Source organism: Phoca vitulina, unplaced genomic scaffold, assembly GCF_004348235.1.
Source record: "Phoca vitulina isolate PV1807 unplaced genomic scaffold, GSC_HSeal_1.0 scaffold21, whole genome shotgun sequence".
Taxonomy (NCBI): Eukaryota; Metazoa; Chordata; class Mammalia; order Carnivora; family Phocidae; genus Phoca; species Phoca vitulina.
The window spans coordinates 12,482,731-12,503,277 of NW_022589724.1; the positions used below are offsets into that span (position 1 = coordinate 12,482,731).

At 40.0% G+C, this 20,547-nt stretch overlaps 1 protein-coding gene across 1 annotated transcript in view; it reads left to right on the forward strand.

The window, feature by feature from the left end:
• The window catches only part of UGCG (UDP-glucose ceramide glucosyltransferase), a 35,677-nt gene that overhangs the window by 3,492 nt on the left and 11,638 nt on the right, over positions 1-20,547 (forward strand). The window contains exon 2 of the mRNA XM_032418374.1: positions 16,353-16,494. Within this exon, the coding sequence (XP_032274265.1) occupies positions 16,353-16,494 (142 nt within the window). The remainder of the gene's footprint in view (positions 1-16,352; positions 16,495-20,547) is intronic.

Below are 20,547 nucleotides of genomic sequence, written 5' to 3' on the forward strand. Positions count from 1 at the left end.
ACCCCTCATTCTTTTCCAAACTTTATTGGCTTTTACACATTTTTACTTAAAGGTGTATTTTAACATTTTTTCCAAGACTCTTAAGTAATCTGGTTTTATAACTGCAATTTTTAAATCTTGTTCTTAAATTGGAATTATTAAATTTACAGCTCAATTTGGAAAAATTTGACTTCTTTCAACATAGAACTATGATATTCCCCTTCCCTCAATTATATATACATAATGGTAAAGTCATACTTCTTTAATTAGAATGAACACTAGTGATGTAGCCTAATATTCCAAGTAACCTGTGCTGTTAGACTTGAGACAACTCCACAATTGTTTTATTTATTTTATGTTTAGAGTTTTCTTTAAATACTTTGTGTTTGAGAATAGTGCAAACACTTAGCTTAGTTAAAATACTATAGAGAGGCTTTGTATTTATTTTCTAATGCCCCATATAGTTACCTTTGTGACTGACAGTAACAGGATCCTGAAAATAGAATGAAGAAAATGCAATTAGTTTATAACAGATTATAATGAACAGCTAGTTAAAGGAATCTTGTGAATACCTTTCTGAAATGGGTAATTCAACATAGAGCAAATAGTCAGCAGCTTAATTTATGTATAAATTAAATCTTAACCCTTTTTTTTGGATAAGTTCCTTTCTTCTGGTCCCACCTTCAAAATTACTTATGTGTTTGATCTCATTACTTTCTTACTGAAATAAAGATACTTCCCAGTTTAATGAGTTATTTTAGGCATAGAACTACAGTTTGTGCTTCCCCCCCCCCACTGTTATTTAGTGAAATTGCAAACTTGTTAACATTTTGACAAGGAAAGCTAAAGAACACTGGCAACAATATTTTGGTTAAAATAGTGTGCTAATGTTCTGTATTTTATTGAAGAATATATTTTCTGAACACATGGTCTGTGTCTCTCAAATCTTTTTTGAAATAAGGTAAAGTGTACATAAAATAAGCAGATACTGAAACTCTCCTACTTTGTGCTTGCAACTGGTGGAAATGGAGCCTATTTCAAAAGCTTATATTACTCCATTATCTGGTTGTCACATTAAAGAGATTAATCATGGACACCTAATTGTTAAAAGCATTTAAGTCATGCAGATATTATAGTAAATGGCTAAGAAAAGTTATAAAACTTTTAAAAACCAATTGGTTATTTTTTTAAATTAAATACAGTGTGTAATGGTATCTAGTTAATTTAGATTCAGTGTTCTATTGAATTGTGTCCTCTTAGAAAGAGACAGAGCTAATAAGTATTGGCCTGTATTAAAAAATGGAGCTCAGGGGCACCTGGCTGGCTCAGTTGGTAGAGCCTGCAACTCTTGACGTCAGGGTTGCAAATTTGAGCCCCACCTTGGGTGCGGAGATTACTATAAATAAATAAATAAACTTTAAAAAATGGAGCTCAATGTGATTAATACAGCGAACAGTTCTTGCTCAGATTATTCAGACTTCACAAATGTCTCACAATTCCTGTAAGCCTGCAATTAAAAAAAAAAAATGAGGGGGCGCCTGGGTGGCTCAGTCAGTTAAGCGTCTGCCTTCGGCTCAGGTCATGATCCCAATCCTGGGATTGAGCCCGCGTGAGGCTCCCTGCTCAGCGGAGAGCCTGCTTCTCCCTCTCCCTCTGGCTGCCAGTTTGCCTACTTGTGCCATCTCTCTCTCTCTCTCTGTCAAATAAATAAATAAAATCTTTAAAAACTAATTTAAAAAATTTTTTAAACTGAGATAATTTATAAACTTGAAAGCCATTCTTTTATTTTTTTTTTTAATTTCATTTATTTATTTGAGAGAAAGAACGCACACAGGGCATGTGACCATGGGTGGTGGGGGGGCAGAGGGAGAGGGAGAAGCAGACTCCCCGCTGAGCAGAGAGCCCGATGTGGGGCTCCATTCCACTACCCTGAGATCATGACCTGAGCCGAAATCAAGAGTGGGATGCCCAACCCACTGAGGCACCTTCCTTTCCAGTTTTTGTATTGAACTGATGCTTAGTCATTTTGTAATATGTTCTAGATGGCAGACTTTTGTGGGATTACTGCCTGTAATGTTCAAGATAATATTCAAATTAGAGCCTAAAATTCAGGGCTCTTATTCCCAAGATTTTTTTTTTTTTTAATTTCCTAAAAAAACTAATGAGTCTAGCCTCACTGGGCAGAGTTAATGGTTAAGTGATCTTTGAGCTTTTCCTTTTTGAGAGCTAGTGTGGTTTGATAGTTTGGGAGCTGCGGTGAAATCCTACAAAAGTCTGGAACCAGTCACTTTCTTCTCTTTTTAGCCCTTAGGAGCCATATTGCTGGATGATAAGAGTATCTTAGCGAGGCATCTTGCCTTTTTCCCTCCATCTCCCTTTTTTTTTCCCTTCTCCCTCTCCTTGGATTATTATTTTTTGTCCTCTGTTTGTAAAGTTCTAATGGTCAGTGCTAGGCTTTATCTTTTAAGTGACTGGAGGTGCCAGGCTAGTGTGGAAATAACTTCTTGTATCTGTAAATATTAACTGCCCTCTAGTAAAGCAAAGGTCTTTCCCTGGAGTTTCCTTTCAAGTTCCTTCTACCTTTTCAAACCTTTTTAGCACAGCAACTTTTATACCTGCTGCATAGCTTTTGAGTGGAATTTAAATACTCATTGTATCAGGATGTCTGTGAACATCCTGTCAGAAACTAATTGTTTTTAATGTAAATTTTAGCATTTCAAATAATATTTTTAGATAGTATGATCTTTGCCTTAAATTCCTTAATACATTGGTGTTCTGAGCCGTAGTGGAATTGTAAATCGAGAGCTTCTTTTCTGGGTTCAGTTCTGAGGATGCTCTTGAACTTTGGTCATGTGTTGATCAGTTAGGGTCATTGCTGCCAGGACCACTTTTGGGAGAATGAATGAGGCTGTTGAGCCTCTTTAACCTGAGCCTGGGAAGACACCGAATTGGGTGACAGTGTGATAGCTCTAAAAAGCAACATGACAGTTATAATTCAGTGTTAATATTCAGTGATGGTTCTGTTAATGCATTATCCGACCATTTTCCTACATCATGAGTGCAGTACCCTTTATCTCTACTCTAGATTATTGAAACTGTCTCTATTCACTGGTATCTCTACCAACAGCCTTGCTCCCTTTCTGCTTTATTTTTCTTACTGTAGCCTTATCCTCCTGGAGCACTAATCTTAGATCATGTGCTTAAAATATTACCATGGTTCCCTCATTGACTTAGGTTAACATTCAGGCTCCTTAACAAGACACGCATAGTTCTTTAGGAACTGAGCCCTTGTACCTAATTCTTCAGCAGTATTGAATTACTGACGTTCCCCTGAATATGCTGTGTATTAGAATTCTCTTTCCTTCCTTTTTTTTTCCCTCCCTTCCTTTTTGTTTTACTTCTACTCATTCAAGTCTATTTAGACTTTAGCTTTTTACTGCATTATGAGGCACCTCTTCCTCTTTTTTTTTTTTTAAGATTATATTTATTTATTTGTCAGAGAGAGAGGGAGAGAGAGCACAAGCAGGGGGAGCGGCAGGCAGAGGGAGAGGATGTGGGACTCGATCCCAGGACTCTGGGATCATGACTGGAGCGGAAGGCAGACATTTAACCGACTGAGCCACTCAGGCATCCCAGGCACCTCTTCTTATATCCTTCTTTAGTGCCTTGAATTTACCCATCCAGATTGTAAATGTGTTCAGTTGTCTCTTTTCCCAATTAGATTGTAAGGTCTTGAGGGTAGGGATAGTGTCTTATTTACTGTTCAATGTCCAGTGTGTACTAGGCACTCAATTATTGCTGGTTGAATGAACGAACTTTGAATTTTTTCCAGTGGTAATGGTGGATTTTTCAGTGTCTTTAGTTCAGTGTCACTTGGCCCTTGTGATCTGAGGTAGATGGTCAGATTTGGGGATGCTTTCAGTGGTGATGGACTTTAATGAAATTTATTGGACCAAATGAAATCTTTATTTCACTATTTCTAATAGCACATTAAAATAGAAACAGGGTTTTATTAATAACATGCTTACCTACAAATCTGAATCCCCTCCCCAAGGTTTTCCGATGGGAATGCCTGTCTTACCATAAATAATCTTTACACTAAGATCTGACTTTCAGGGGGTGCAGAGCCCAGTACTCTCCTGAGTTGGTTGATGGGCAAATCATCAGTGCCCCCCACTTTTCCTCCATCCAAGAATTTTATTTTATACACAGAAGAATTTAAACATCACATTCTGCTTTAGCCAGTTTTGTAGAAGAGCACTGAGTCCCATTAGTTTCGTTTTGATGTGAAAAGAGTTTGAGCATGTGGTATGTTTGAGGGTCTCCTGTGTTTTTGAGCACTGTGTGCTGGAACCATAGCTTCTGCTGGGCGCCTGGCTTACTTAGTTGCTATTAGCAAAACACCATGCTCTATCCAGTTCCAACTAGGGCAGCTCTGTTGTCACAGAGGTTTAGTGAATTGGGTTTAGTGAATTGGGGTTTTTTGGGGGGAGGGTGTGGTAAAATTAATAAAGATCTCTTGTTTTCAATGGTAATGGAATCTTTTGTATTCTGTAGTATATAAGTGTACTGTCCAGTGGAAATAGTTTGTGTTTTCCCATAAAGCTAACTCAGTATTGGTTATTATGTATTTTGTGGGGAATCTTGTGTCTGCAGAGTTCAAGTTGTACCAGAAGGTGTGCTTTGTGTTGCTGAAGAAGCTCATTTTGATGCAATACCGTTGTTGAAAAGATAGATGCAATATGGAAGTAACATGAGTCATGACACATACTGATCATAAACACACGGTAACAGCCTTCCAGGGCACAGGCAACAAGTAACAACAACAGAAGCCTTTAATCATGGGAAATTGCAGGCACGGACTCTGTGAAGTAGGGGACCTGCTGATACAGCAGTCAGCCTCATTTTACATGACATATTAACAAGCTTGGTGGCATGGAGCAGAGGAGATAAATTCCGAGAATCAGATAAATTGGTTCAACTGAGCCACCCAGCAGAACTATAAAAAAGCACGATCTGGGGCTGTTAAGCAAGGTGAACTTTGCTCTCAAGGAATCCACATTCTCCCTTCAAGCCTTGTGTGAGGACCTTGTGCCGCCGTTCTGGGAGGTGTAGCTTTGCGTTAGGATTGCTGCAGAGGCTGCTGCCAGCCGACTGAAGGGGCACAGCCCGCCCTCTCTCCAGGGAGCTTCCCTTCGCACCAGGCTTCCTTCCCTCCTGCTCAGAACGAAATTAGAATATGAACCAGTAAAATAAATCATTTAAAGTGGTGCACACTAGCAAATCAAAAACTTGAGAGAGGGGGGAGCTAAAGAGTAGAGGGATGAAACAGTAAGCCAAAATGATGAAAAAGAGTAACAATTTTAGAGACTGAGCTGTTAGGAAATAAAAATCACCTAAGATGAAAGAAGGCCATTCCATCAGCTCAGAAGTTGAAAACCCTTGTGCCGAGAGGCGATTAGGCTTCACGAAGATAAAGCTGCTATAAAGTCCAGCAGAACCCCTGAATATTTCTTACCAGTTGCTTGGAGCTCTTTGAAGTGTTCCCTGAATAGATGTCCTTCTAGCTCACAATGGAAAGCAGGACCCTGAAGGCCTCTCTCTTTTGCCTGTGATTCATCCCTCACAACCTTTTAGACTTCACTTCCTCTGAGGAAGCCCCGTGGATGGTGTACCTGCCTGCACTCCGGCTCCCAGTCCTGCTGCTGCTGGCGGGTGCAGCCCTGCAGGTGCCTGCTGAGAGCACCTCCCCCCCCCCCCCCCCCCCCCCCCCCGCGCTTGAGGGCGGCGGGACCTTAATTACGAGTTTTGTGACAGAGTGACTAGCTTCTGATAGAGAATTTAATTTAGAAATCATTCCTCAGGAGTGGCACATTGAAATTTTCCTGTGCTTTCTGTCTCCCCAACATTGCTCACTCACATTCCAGGATCATTTTATCCTTTAAAAATGAAACAAATCAAAACCATTGACCAGACATAGAGGAGGTGCATTCCTTTTATATCCAGTGTGTTCCTGAAAATGTAATAAAATCAAATTTCTGAAAATCAAATGGATGTAGGTGTTAGGGGAGATTCTATTTCATAAAGAACTAAGGTTATTATTAAAATCCCCAGTTATGGTTCTGCTGGGCCTGCAGCCTGGGACATGGCTACCACTGGATTGAGGGCTCACCCGGTGTTAGGGGTTGTGCAGAGGGGCCTCCCCCTGGCCTGGACTAGGGTGAGAAGGCTGCCTTGTAGCGTTTGCTCTGGGGACTGCCATGGGCATGGTGATTTAATGGTCAACAAAACAGTCTCTTCTGGAATCCCTCAAAACGTCTCCATCCTGGAAGGCAGTGTGCTTGGATTACATAGTAACTGGGAGTTACTTTGCTCATCTGTGTCTGGCCTTCTCCCCTCAGCTCTGAGCGTGGCGAGCTCTCCCTGTAGCAGAGCCAAGGGAAGGGTTCTTGTGGCAGTGGAATCCCACATTTTGAGTGAGGCTCTGAGGGTAGAGGAATTCAGAGAAGCCAGGACTGTGCATTGCCTCTGCCCAGTTGAGAACCTCTCTAGTGGTTTAAAAGGAGAGCTCAGGCCACTTTCAGTGGATCATTGGTGATATTTAATGTTCCTCTCTGTTGTACTTAATTGCCTCTATGCTTTTGGATGATCTCTGTAGGATTTTGAATTGGTTCCTAAATAGCATAATTTTAATTTTGAATATAACTTTAGCCTATATACTGCATATAATTTAAACTTTACATTAGATGTGTTTTATGCCATGTTTTGACTTGCTCTGTTTTAACCATGATTTGGGACTTTTGATGATTCCTCTTCCCCCTTTAATCTTTCTTAATACACAAGGGTGATTTTATGTTTTAAAAAACCCCGAGTGCTTGGGTGGCTGAGTCGGTTAAGTGTCCAACTCTTGATTTCAGCTCAGGTCATGATCTCAGGGTCGTAAGATCAGCCCCGTGTTGGGCTCCGTGCTGGGCGTGGAGCCTGCTTAAGAGTCTCTCACTCCCTCTCCATCTGCCCCTGCCCCCCAGTGCTCATGCTCTCTCGCTCTCTCTCTCAAACAAAGTAAGACGAAACACCCACATAGGGGCACCTAGCTGGCTAAGTCTGTGGAGCCTGCAACTCTTGATCTTGGGGTTGTGAGTTTGAGCCCCACATTGGGTATAGAGATTAATTTAAAAAATCTTTAAAAAATAAAAATTAATTTAAAAATCCAACATAATGGCTTAAGATTTAAATATCTATGAAAGAATCTTTAAATACATGAATTTCCAGTTCTTCCATTCTGGTGTATAAGCCTCATCAATGTTCGACATTTCTAAATCTCTTGGTAACTCAGAAAAGTGGAAAATGTCCTTAAAATTAAAAACAGTAATAGCTATCATTGAATGTTTACCTTGTGGCTTAATCTCATCTATTTCTCACTGCTTTATGAGGTAGGTATTAATTGTCCACACTTTTTTTAAAAAATGAGATAAAGAAGTAGTTTATCCAAGGATACTCCGTTTGCTGTGAAGCTGGTATAAAAATCCCAGCGATCTGCTCCAGCCCAGGCTCTTAAACCAGCATGCTGCTCTGTACAGCTAGTGATAACCTAAAAATAACCCCGGAAGTAATCCACAGGGATAGAGTATCTGTATGGGACTTTTCTCCAGTTGCTGTGAATCTGAAGTTTCTGGTAACTGGCAGTGTTGAGAGTACTATGGAGAGACCCCCTACTTCTTTTCTGCAGCTCTTCCCCATTCTCACATGACTTGAACTGCTCCTTCACAGCCTCCTTGTTTTCAGCCATCCTGTAACTGCTGATCTTCCTGAGTTTCCACCCTTCTTGCGTTCTTCTCTTCTTACAGTGATCTAGTATTCCTAGGTCCATGGTTCTCGGCTTTGCACTTTGAAGTCACCAGGGGAGGCCTTTTTAAAAAAAAAAATACTGCTTGCCTACATCTTAGCCCTAGACATTCTGATTTAATTGGTCTGAGCATCAGGATTTTTTTAAACTCCCCAGGTGATTTTCTGGTGCAGTCAAGTTGAGAACAACTGCCCTAGGCCATCTACCCATCCACAGTTGTGGCCTCCACCTGTTATCTCGTGTTTTGTCAAGTCCTCCATCTAGCCAGAGCTCGAGTTCATCACTCCATCATCTTGCCCCTCGCCTTTCCTCCTGTCAGTCGGCCTTGTTATCCTGAACCCATCTTATGATTTATAGCTTCTCAACTTTCAAAATCCTGCAGAGGGCAATCCCATAGCCCTGTGGGTTAGTACTACTACACATTCATGGTCTCAGATCTCTGCTGAGCCTGCGGTGCTATCCGGATGCTTTGTTTCTTTATTCAGCCCCTGTCACCCGTTACTGGCAGAACCTCTCCAACTCTTCACCCTCCTACCTTCAGTCTTGTCAGATTTTCCTAACTCCTGCTTCACACCGTGGGTCCTAGCATGCCATTAATTATTTTAAATTTTCTCTCTCTTTACCTTTGACTAGCTTGTTCCCCTTACTCTCTATACTCAAGTATTAAAGAAAAAAAATTTTTTTTTCCAAAATTAAACTGAAAAACCTTTCTCCATCTAGTTCCTCTGGCCAGAGTAACTTTTATTCAGGTCAGATTTCAGGAGAGAATAGTGTTTATTCCCTGTTATCACATTGTACTTCTCATTCATTTACTTCTTAGCCTGTTTTCATTTACCTCCCCCTGCCCACAGTGCTCCAAGGGCCCCAAGGCCACACAGTCAGGGGGACAGTCAGGGACATGTCTTGATCTCTCTCTCAGCTGCATTTAGTGTTGTTCTTCCTTGAACACTTTCAAAAAGAAAAACAGCTTAGCCAAATAAAGCCTTCTTTACTAAATCCTTTCTTCCTGCCTATCTTTCTGCTTCTTGGGTTACTCACTCCTGGTCTCCTTCATGCATTACTGGCCCTCTATCAGTTACATTGATTTGTGGGTACCTGCTAATGGCATGCTCTACCTGAGAGAGCTAATGTATTTAACAAACTCTGGATGGCTCTGTAATTTTATCTCTGAACCAAACCTTACCTTCTGAGCTCTGTATATGTTTATTTACTCTTATTTAGTCAGTGGTGTTTTTTTTTTTAATTGAGATAAACATACTGTTTATCATTATTTTCCTGGAGCCTGGAGAATTTATAGTCTACTGTAGTGTGGTTCACGCTAGCCTGCATTAGAATCATTTGGGATGCTTGTAAAAATAGATTCTTAAGCTCTGCAGCTGGTCCATTAAGTTGTGATTTTTACCTCTGGGCATTATGTATATTAAATGTTGAGAAACACTGGTCTCCTGGCCTGGAAATTATTTCAAAGCAGTAAGCTGGGGCAATTGGAGGGCTTACTTCATTTGTTTTCCATGTCGCAGGAATCACTGTCCTTCTTTACCTTATGTCCGGTATCTTAAAAGCCATTGTTTCCCATATTTTGTCTGATTTTTAAAAAATTGCTTCAGGTGGGCAAGCAGATTCAGTCCCTATTTCTTCATCTTGTCTAAAAGTTTAAGTCCAGGGGTGGGAGTGGGGTTTAGGCCAGGGTTTTTGGTACTTTAGTAAGGACAGAGACAAGGCTGCAGACTATTTGTATTAGCCCCAAATTGGAAATAACCCAAATGCCCATCAACAGAAGGTAGCTAAATAAAGTGTGGTATATTAATACAAGGAATACATGCTGTAATAAGAATGAATGAACTAGGGGCACCTGAGTGAGATATTTAGTTGGGCTCAGGTCACGATCTTAGGGTCGTAAGATCGAGCCCTGTGTTGGGCCCATGCTCAGTGCAGAGTCACTTAAGGTTCTTTATCCCTATCCCTGTACCCTCTCCCGCTTGTGTGTGCATGCGCGTGCTCCCTCTTGAAAATAAATAAATCTTTTTTAAAAATGAACTATAACTAAATGTAACAGCAAAGATGAATCTCACTGAAGTCAAAGAAACCAGACACAAATGAGTACATCCTATGGGATTCCATTTAGATAAAATTGTAATGCTGGCAGAATTAGTGTGTTGGAAGTCGGGATAGTGGTTACCCTCGAGGAGGAGGGTAGTTAGTAGATAGGGACATGGCAAGGGCTTCTGGGGTTCCGGTAATATTCTGTTTCTTGATCTGGGTACTGGTTACATGGGTGTTTCACTCTGAGAAAATGCATGTGACTTTACTATATGTGTGTTACCCATCAAGAAAAAATACTCTCCCCCACCCTCTTAAAGAAGGACAAGGCCCGCAAGCCAAATGCACAATGGGGAGGTAGAACTGGATTCCCAGTGTCGAACCTGAAACTGAGAAAGTATTGTACAAAGGATCCTGACAGAAAGCAAGTCACCTGCTCTAGGCCCAGGGTAGAAATGGGCACCCATGATAAAGCCTGTGCAATGTGTGGCTGCAGTGGGCTCAAGTCCGTTCTAAGTAATACAGAACCCCTGCCCTGAGATACCAAAGTTAAAAACCAGATACCAAAGATTGAAACCAGTAAACCTTGTAGACCCTGTCACAGACACCCCACTTGGAGGACTCCATCACTCAGGCCACTTTTGAGACTCTGGGCAAATGGGCTTTTGATCATATTTTGGAAAAATACAGATGGGTTTACAAAACACTGGCTATGGCTAAGGCATCCACCTGCATCATTTCTCTAGGTGGCAGGCCAAGTTAATATATTTCTTGCTTTAGAACATAGCTTGGTTGACTATACATATAAGTTTTATATGGAGAAGAGCTTATATATGTGTGCAACTCCCCCATTAGACTGCAGCTCCCTGATAGTCGGGAATTCCCCTGTTCGCTATACCACCAGTGCACAAGGTAATGCCTAGTGTACATTTGGGGTTCAAAAATGATTGTTCAGCAAGGGAATGCTAAGTAGTCATGGAGCACCACTGTGTGCTGAGCACAGTGCGGAGTGATTTTGTGTGTGACTTAATGGATATTTTACTGTTTTTGATAAACATTTCACCTAATTTGTAACAAGGGGCTTTGTCAGTTCTGTTACATAAATCGAAACAATATTCTCCAAAGTAGGATTCTTGTATCCTAGGGTATACTCCACAAGGTGACTCCTTGGGGTATGGAATGAAAATATTGGGGGGTGGGGGAGGAGAGATAGATATGGAGAAACACAAATGAGAATTTTTTCTAAAGGTCCTATGATATAGTTTAGGTTATAGTTATTTTGAGTAGAAATTTCAGATTTAGTATTAACCAGTTCTCTTCTTCATAAACCTGGAGAGAGCTTCATTGCTGTTGGGTGAGTCAGAATGTGTCTGATAAAATGCTGCATTCTTGATATGAAAAGCTCTCCAAAGGATAGAAGGTACATCTGTATTAGCATTTAAACTAAAATGTCTTTTTTTTTATGTTGTATTAATCACCATACGTTACATCATTAGTTTTTGATGTAGTGTTCCATGATTTATTGTTTGCGTATAACACCCAGTGCTCCATGCAGTACGTGCCCTCTTTAATACCCATCACCAGGCTAACCCATCCCCCCACCCCCCTCCCCTCTAGAACCCTCAGTTTGTTTCTCAGAGTCCATAGTTTCTCATGGTTCGTCTCCCCCTCTGATATCCCCCCCTTCATTCTTCCCTTCCTGCTATCTTCTTTTTTTTAACATATAATGTATTATTTGTTTCAGAGGTACAGGTCTGTGATTCAACAGTCTTACACAATTCACAGCACTCACCATAGCACATACCCTCCCCAATGTCTATCACCCAGCCACCCCATCCCTCCCACCCCCCACCACTCCAGCAACCCTCAGTTTGTTTCCTGAGATTAAGAATTCCTCATATCAGTGAGGTCATATGATACATGCCTTTCTCTGATTGACTTATTTCGCTCAGCATAATACCCTCCAGTTCCATCCACATCTTTGCAAATGGCAAGATCTCATTCCTTTTGATGGCTGCATAATATTCCATTGTATATATATACCACATCTTCTTTATCCATTCATCTGTTGATGGACATCTCGGCTCTTTCCACAGTTTGGCTATTGTGGACATTGCTGCTATAAACATCGGGGTGCACGTACCCCTTCGGATCCCTACCTTTGTATCTTTGGGGTAAATACCCAGTAGTGCAATTGCTGGGTCATATGGTAGCTCTATTTTCAACTTTTTGAGGAACCTCCATACTGTTTTCCAGAGTGGCTGCACCAGCTTGCATTCCCACCAACAGTGTAGGAGGGTTCACCTTTATCCGCATCCCCGCCAACATCTGTCGTTTCCTGACTTGTTAATTTTAGCCATTCTGACTGGTGTGAGGTGGTATCTCATTGAGGTTTTGATTTGGATTTCCCTGATGCCGAGCGATGTTGAGCACTTTTTCATGTGTCTGTTGGCCATTTGGATGTCTTCTTTGGAAAAATGTCTGTTCATGTCTTCTGCCCATTTCTTGATTGGATCATTTGTTCTTTGGGTGTTGAGTTTAATAAGTTCTTTATAGATTTTGGATACTAGCCCTTTATTTGATATGTCATTTGCAAATATCTTCTCCCATTCTGTCAGTTGTCTTTTGGTTTTGTTGACTGTTTCTTTTGCTGTGCAAAAGCTTTTTATCTTGATGAAGTCCCAGTAGTTCATTTTTGCCCTTGCTTCCCTTGCCTTTGGTGATGTTTCTAGGAAGAAGTTGCTGCGGCTGAGGTCAAAGAGGTTGCTGCCTGTGTTCTCCTTTAGGATTTTGATGGATTCCTGTCTCACATTTAGGTCTTTCAACCATTTTGAGTCTTTTTGTGTGTGTGGTGTAAGGATATGGTCCAGTTGCATTCTTCTGCATGTGGCTGTCCAATTTTCCCAACACCATTTGTTGAAGAGACTGTCTTTTTGCCATTGGACATTCTTTCCTGCTTTGTCGAAGATTAGTTGACCGTAGAGTTGAGGGTCCATTTCTGGGCTCTCTATTCTATCCCATTGATCTATGTGTCTTAAACTAAAATGTCTTAATAAAGAAGAAGGGAAGGGGGGGAATAGAATCAATACTAGACTGTTTAACACTGTTTAAGTTATCCTTGTTGTTTTTAATCTAAAGACTTGCCAAAATCAATGGGTTAGTGGTCTGGGTTTCTCTGTATTGGCATGACCTCGTGCAAGTTTTGATAAGTTTAATAGCACTTAAAGATCATGGAGTAGGAAGAGATGAAAAAATTCCTGCGATATCAGGCCTTCTTGTTTTATCCTCCCATGTCTCAAACTGTTCCATGATTTCAGTGTCTTTCCGTCCCATTCTCTCTGTGCCACATCCTGAATAATTTCTTCAAATCTAGATTCCAGTTCTCCAGTTCTCTTTTAAACTGTATATGCATTCTTTTGTCCTACCTGTCTATTGAGTTTCTAGTGTCAGTGATTATAATTTTTTTATTTCCCTTGGGTTTTGTTCAAGCATCACAGGTAGTTTGCATTATGGGTTCCAAACCCATGTGTTTGGGTGTTCTCTTGGAAGACTTTTTTCCTTTTATTCCACTTCATTCAGGAGTGAATCCAAGAAGGGAGCATCCCCATCTTCCCACTGTGGGCCAGCATTTTTCTACTTTGCCTTTCAGAGATTCCATATTTATACACGGTGGACAGAACAGAGTTCCCTCATTCTTGTCTCAGGCTTGTCTCCACCAACAGATGTCCCTGGGGCCAGTCAGCATTCCCTCACTCAGAGATTTCTCCTTGTTTCTGACCTGGGAGGTTTCATTTATTTTCCTAACAGTTCAGTTATGTATTTTAAAACAAGCTTTTAATGCATCTATGTTAAACATTATAAATATGTAAGAATTTGTGCATGTGTGTTGGCTTGTATGTGCATTTTTAAAAAGTCTCTGGAAAGATGAGTAAGAAACTAATAATGCTGAGAATGGGGGGCAGGGATGATAGCGAGACTTCTTTTGTGTTTAATATCTTCGGTGATTTGAACCATGTGGATATTACTGTCAATCAATTAAATATATAAACTTTTTTTCTCCAACAATCTGTATGTTCTGTATTGGATAGGTTTCTCCAGACATCTGGTCTGCCATTTTGTTAGGTATGGAATAGTGGTCATATAAATTTTGTTTTATTTTATTTTTATTATTTTTTTTTTAGAGAGTGCACGCATCTGAGAGTGGCGGTGGGGGGGGGGGGGGGTGTTGGGGGGGAGAAAGAGAGAATCTTAAGCAGGTTCCATGGTCAGCCCCATGCAGGGCTCAATCTCACAATCCAAGATCATGACCTGAGCGAAAATCAAGAGTTGGATGCTTAACAGACTGAGCCGCTTAGGCACCCCTTATTTTATTTTTTTTTTAGAGAGAGAGAGAGAAAGAGAATGCATACGTGTGCATGGGGGGCGGGGAAGAGGGAGAGAGAATCCTAAGCAGGCACCATACTCAGTGCAGGCTCAATCCCATGAACCTGAGATCATGACCTCTGAGCCAAAATCAAGAGTCGGACGCTTAACCAACTGAGCCACCCACGTGCCTCGGTGGTTATATAAATTTTAGATCATGGTTTTACCTCTGGTCAGCCTCTCGATGAACTTGCTAGATGAATATTTTCCAAACTATCTATGGCAGAGGATCAGCTCTTTAAAATATTTCCAGTCTGGCATGGACTGATACTTTGGTAGACTACAATAAAAATAAATACTGATCACATGCTTGGATGGCATGGAAATGTCAAATTGCTGTAACTGTTTCTAAACGCTTTCTCTCCATTTCTTCTCATCGCAGACCAGTAAAAAAGCAAGTTATGCACTAACCACACCAAGCGGCACTACTGGAAATGGTACCCCATTATTTTCTGGTATTTGGGGGCTGTAGATCGGATATTGATACAGTCTTGTTCTTTAAAAAATCTCTTACTGGTTTAAATTTTTTCCATTGTAAGTAACCTGTTTTCTTTCTGTAAAATGTTTTGTGGCCTTATCTGAAACATTAGATATTCCGCCGTGGCACATCCCAGCCTTTAATTAGTTGAACCTGAGCCCATGGCTAACTGCTCTGCATGATGTTAGTGGTGTACTTTCAGAAGTCATTCATAGATTAATAGTGTATTTCATTGAATCAAAGATGCATTGATGCTGGTGTTTTCTTGATCTTCTAGAAGGTTTCATTGGTTGGTTTTCATGCTACTAATTCAGGACTGCTACTGGATGCCACCAATTGTTAAGATGCCATTGATTTCAGAGATGTTAAAATGTGGAAGAACGTGTGTCTTAAAATATCTTGTGCATGGTCCCGTGATTGTTCTAACCTCTAATTACTGTTGAGTGCTTGGAGACTTGCTTATGAGAAGGAGGAAAGACTTCAGTGACTTCCTTTAGAAACATCACCCCTCGGGGCGCCTGGGTGGCTCAGTCATTAAGCGTCTGCCTTAGGCTCAGGTCATGATCCCAGGGTCCTGGGATCGAGCCCCGCATTGGGCTCCCTGCTCCGCGGGAAGCCTGCTTCTCCCTCTCCCACTCCCCTTGCTTGTGTTCCCTCTCTCACTGTTGTCTCTGTCAAATAAATAAGGTCTTTAAAAAAAAAAAAAAAAAATAGAAACATCACCACTCGGCTGAAAGGCATCTCTTCTCTCTGTTGTCACACCACAAACATTAACTGAGGCAAATTCTCTCATTAATTGGCATGGCTTCCCTCCTTAGGAGCCCCATGCTGTAGCACCCTTGGGATGGACCAGCACTGAGAACAATGGCTAACGTATCTGTGTGTTGGTGGCACTGGTTATCTTCCAATGGCATTAATAGACATTTTTCTTATCATTGAGATTTTTTCTTTTTCTTACTTTCAAATTCCTTCTGTTCCATCGCTGCCATTCTGATCTTGTGTATATCAGGAGTTCTGCTAGTTATCCCATTTTCTTGCTTGCCGTTCGGGAGTGTAGTACTTCTTTCAGTCGTGTGTTGTGTGGACTGCAGAGGATCAGCTCTTTAAAATTTCTCAGATTTTTCTGGTAGAAAATTCTGTAGAAATTTCTGGTAGAAATTTCTCAGATTTTTCTGGTTATATTTCTCTCTTTCTGGGGAAGATAGGGATTCCCCCCACTGTTGTTATAGTTCTTGGTCTACAGTGATGGCAGTTTGGGAGGAAGGGTGGTTAATATGTGGGCTAACACTATAATTCATTTCTTCACCATGTATTTATTGAATGCCTCCTCTCTGCTGGGCATGGTTCTCTAAGCACTGAGAGTACAGCCATAAACAACAGTCTTCAGCTCCAGCCTTCACTGGAACATTCATTCTGCTTAGTTCTGGTTTTCCTAAACTGGATGCTTATTTGGTTACATCCCTTCATTTTCAGATAGCTTTTTAAAACTTAGAATTTAGTAATTTCTTGATAGCTTAACACATACTTTATACAGATTTGGCACTAATGTGTTCTGCAGAAATGACGTAAACATCATTTGCTTTTTAGCCGATTACACCTCAACAAGAAGGCAACAGACAAACAGCCGTATAGCAAGCTCCCAGGCGTGTCTCTTCTGAAGCCCCTGAAAGGGGTAGATCCTAACCTAATCAACAACTTGGAGACATTCTTCGAATTGGATTACCCCAAAGTAAGTACAGCCTTGTACTCATTAGGAATGGGTGAGAGCTTTTCTTTTTTTCTTTCTTTCTTTCTTTTCTTTTTTTTTTTTTTTTTTGCTTTTCTCTCATGGTAAACCCTTAAAGAGGCATTTTGACTGTAAAAGGTAGAGGTATTAAAAAAGTGCATGATGATGTTGGCCTCATACAACTGATGCTGCAATAGCAGCAGTTACAGGACAGAATTGGGGTTGAGGAAGGCGTGCAGATTCCTTCTGTGACCTTGTGACCACCTGCATGTCCATCTGAATTAGAAATCCCAGAGCAGACCGCCTGGAGCTCAGACACTGTTAAGTCCCTGATAGTTTGAATATAAAAATCTTGTTCCATGAGAGTTGTATGTGAACGACAGGAGGAGAAGGCAGTGCAAAAGAAAAAACAGCGTTTAGTGGTCTGAAATGAGATTCGAGAGAGCTGGAAGTAAACGTAAATTCCCTTGAGAAATCTGGCTTTTGAGCCAAGAATAGGTTACAATTAGCAGTAAGATGGGGCTTCCTCATACCTAATTTCTAATTTCTTTATCTTTCTGGGTTTGAATGCCTAATTGTATTGTTCGTATCATTTATCTATATGGTCTGTAGATCTGTGAACTCAACGTACGCCGCCTTTGGCGAACTCCCGGTTTTCTTGAGATGACAGTATCCTTTTTATCTCTTCCCTTTAATATTCCACCTGTAGTTTCTTAGGAGAACTTACTAAATCAAGAGATTTATGTATCTAGCTTTATTGCAGCTTTTTAAATTGCCTCTTTGAAACACCGCTTTTGAATGTGTCTTTACATTTCTACCTGCTTGATCATTCATTGAATGATCCATTGAATTTTCCTCCAAGGTCTTGTGTCAGTTTTTACACTGACTGTCCAGTTTGTCCATAGTTTTTGCCACTTGGAGACCCTTCCCCTCCTATTTCTTTAGGACAGTGTATCTCAAGTTGTGAGAAGGAAAATAATACACACCACATTTCTTAGGGTGACACTCTTATTTCTTTTCTTTCAGCCCGTATTTTTCTCGGTAGCATCAATGAAAAGAATAGAGAAGACACAGATGTAATAGCCTTAATACACCTCTTATTAAGTATGTGGACACGAGTATAATTGGTTATTTTTTAGTGTTGTTTTTATATTAGTGCTTTTAAAGTTTGGAAGTGGGTATTTGAAGCTAATTTGAAGCAAAACAGTTACGTATTTTTCTTCTAGTCTGTGTGTGTATGTATATATATATGCACACAGTATGTATCCAATAAATCGAATATGTAATTTTTTAAAAATAAGATACATACTTGATGTTTTTAAACTAAAAGTGCAAAAAGTGTACTTTTGTAATTTAGGAAGAATGATACAAATAAAATTAATTAGAAAAATGGAAGGTTTTCAAACCTCACATTATGTAAGTAAATGCAAAGAGAATTTTTTAATGAATATTTTCATGGGTTATTATTAAATCTCATTATTATTAAATATTTCATTGATTATTATTAAGCTAGAATCATGCATTTATCCTTGTGAAACTTGATGTCACATTTTAATTGTTTAATCATCATCCCACCCTATCCCCATTCACCCACTCTCAGAACTTAGTTATGGAACTTTTATATTGGGTCCTTGGGGGATGATGGAATTGAATTGGTTGCGGAAGTTAGTGTGGGTTTTAGTTGTAGAAAGAGTTTCTAAAAATAACCCAGGGACATATGTATCCATTAATCCTGAACATTTGGGATAAATCAATAATTGATTTCTTCTGAATGAATGAAGATTTTTTTTTATTACAATTTGAGATTATCTCAAGAGCTCTAGTTTTTGCTTCTTTTTGCACTTACGTCATTGAGGTATTTAAATTGATCGCAGAGAAAGCTGTTTTGATACTTATAAAATGAGGAACCACATATATAAGAGATTGTTTTTATTCTTTTTTCAGAGAACTTTACTAATTATAAAGGTACTGTTTGTTAGCTGTGTAAATAGAAAATATAGAAAGCGGAGGGAAAGTGCTAGGGACCTGCAATCTAAAGGAAACCTTGGACTTCATGGCATTTTATTGGCTTTTTAAAAGACCAAGCCCAGTGGCAGATGTTCCACAAGAAACTGAAGTTAAACTGCTGAAATTCCACAAATCTAAGTGTGAACAGACAAGTTGCTTATGTCACCCAGGAGGCATGTAGTCCTGAAAGGGACATCTGTCTGACTGCCAGGCCCAGCAGACTTTACTATTGGCTTTTTTTCGAGTGTGAACATTGTTTTCCAGAAGTATGTCCAGTTTCATTCTGGACATAAGGTTTTCCTCCTGAATTGATTCCGAACATTATAGACCATTCTGGAAAAAGAACATGTTGAAGTTTAGAAATTTTATTTAATTTTGGACACGTGCAAGATTTACTGCTGGTACTTGTTCTGAATTTCTGGGTTTAAATTTTGGTGAGAATCGTTACTATACTAATTGCCCTGAAAGATTTCTGTACTTTACATTTACATATCTTGTCAGTCCACTTATTTTGGGTTTTTTTTTTTTTTTTTTAAGATTTTATTTGAGAGAGAGAACGCATGGACGGGGGGTGGGGGACAGAGGGAGAGGAAGTCTTACTAAGCAGACTCTGCACTGAGCTCGAAGCCTGACTTGGGGCCCCATCCCAGGACCCCTAGATTGCGACCTGAGCCAAATCCAAGAGTTGGGACACTTAACCATCTGTGTCACTTAGGAGCCCCAATCCACTTTTTCTTTCTTTCTTTTTTTTTTTTAAGATTTTATTTATTTGAGAGAGAGAGCGTGAGCACAAGCAGGGGGAGCAGCAGCAGAGGGAGAGGGAGAAGCAGACTCCCCGCTGAGCAAGGAGCCCCACACGGGACTCGATCCCAGGACGCCGGGATCACGACCAGAGCCGAAGGCAGCCGCCCAATGGACTGAGCCACCCAGGCACTCCTCCACTTACTTTGATATTTATTCCTTGGGGGAAAAAAAATAATGAAAAAGCCATACAATTCATTTTCCGCAAAATTGAGCGCTCAGCTTGGTGTCAGCATAGACGGCGTTTTAGGGAGAGATTTAGCTGCGGAGGGAAGATGCAGCAATGTCTCAAATGGCTTGACAGCTTTATGTTAGTAAATTCTGGCCATATGAGGAGTTTTTAAATTAAATGATCAGAGTTATTACCAGAGTGAGGCTGTGGTAATAATGGTGGGTTTTTTGCCTTTTTTGCAAATACAGAATTGGTTTAAAATGTTACAAGTCCGGTGCCATGTTTGGACTCTTTCTTGCTGGTAGTGTAGTTACCCTTAACAGGATCTAAACAAAGAATTAGAGAAGACAGAAAATCGAATCCATTATCAGAAGACCAAGCACAATATATGTGGTGAATCTGCAAGATAGGAATTCGCCAAGTAAATTTGGAAAACTGTATAGACAATTTCTTGAAAATAGAGAAGTATGTAATATTACTTGTCCAAACTTTGAATTCAGAGCTGTGTTCTTATGAAACATCTCCTTCCTGGCATCTGTCTTTCACTCAGAAGTTATCCTAAGGATAAATGCATTAACTTAACAAGTGTATTAATCACTCCATGCCAGAGAATGTTCTAGGCATTTGGGGTTTAAATCTGTTCTGTTACAGAAAATTCATATTCTGCTGTCATCCAAATATCATCATAAAATTTTTCTGTAAAAATGTGTAGTTATTTATAGAATAGTTCAAGATATTTCTACTTGATATGCAATATGATTAATATCATTAAAACAGTTTTCTATTTTAAGAGGATGTTTTATTTTGTTTGCTATAGTGCAAAGTTTATCAGTGAGGTTTTTCTAATGTTATTTATATATCTAAATCTAATATTATGTATGCATCTGAATTTATTTGTAAAAACTGAAAAGTAGCATTCATGGTTATTGCTGTTTCAGATATTCAGTTCTTAAATATCAAAGGGCTGAATCCCAGTTGGTGGATTTCCTGCACCTCTCTTGTTCTCAGCCTTTTAGTCATTGCACTGTTTGAAAAGAAAAAGGGAAAATTAGCCAGTTTAGCTATTTGTATAGTAA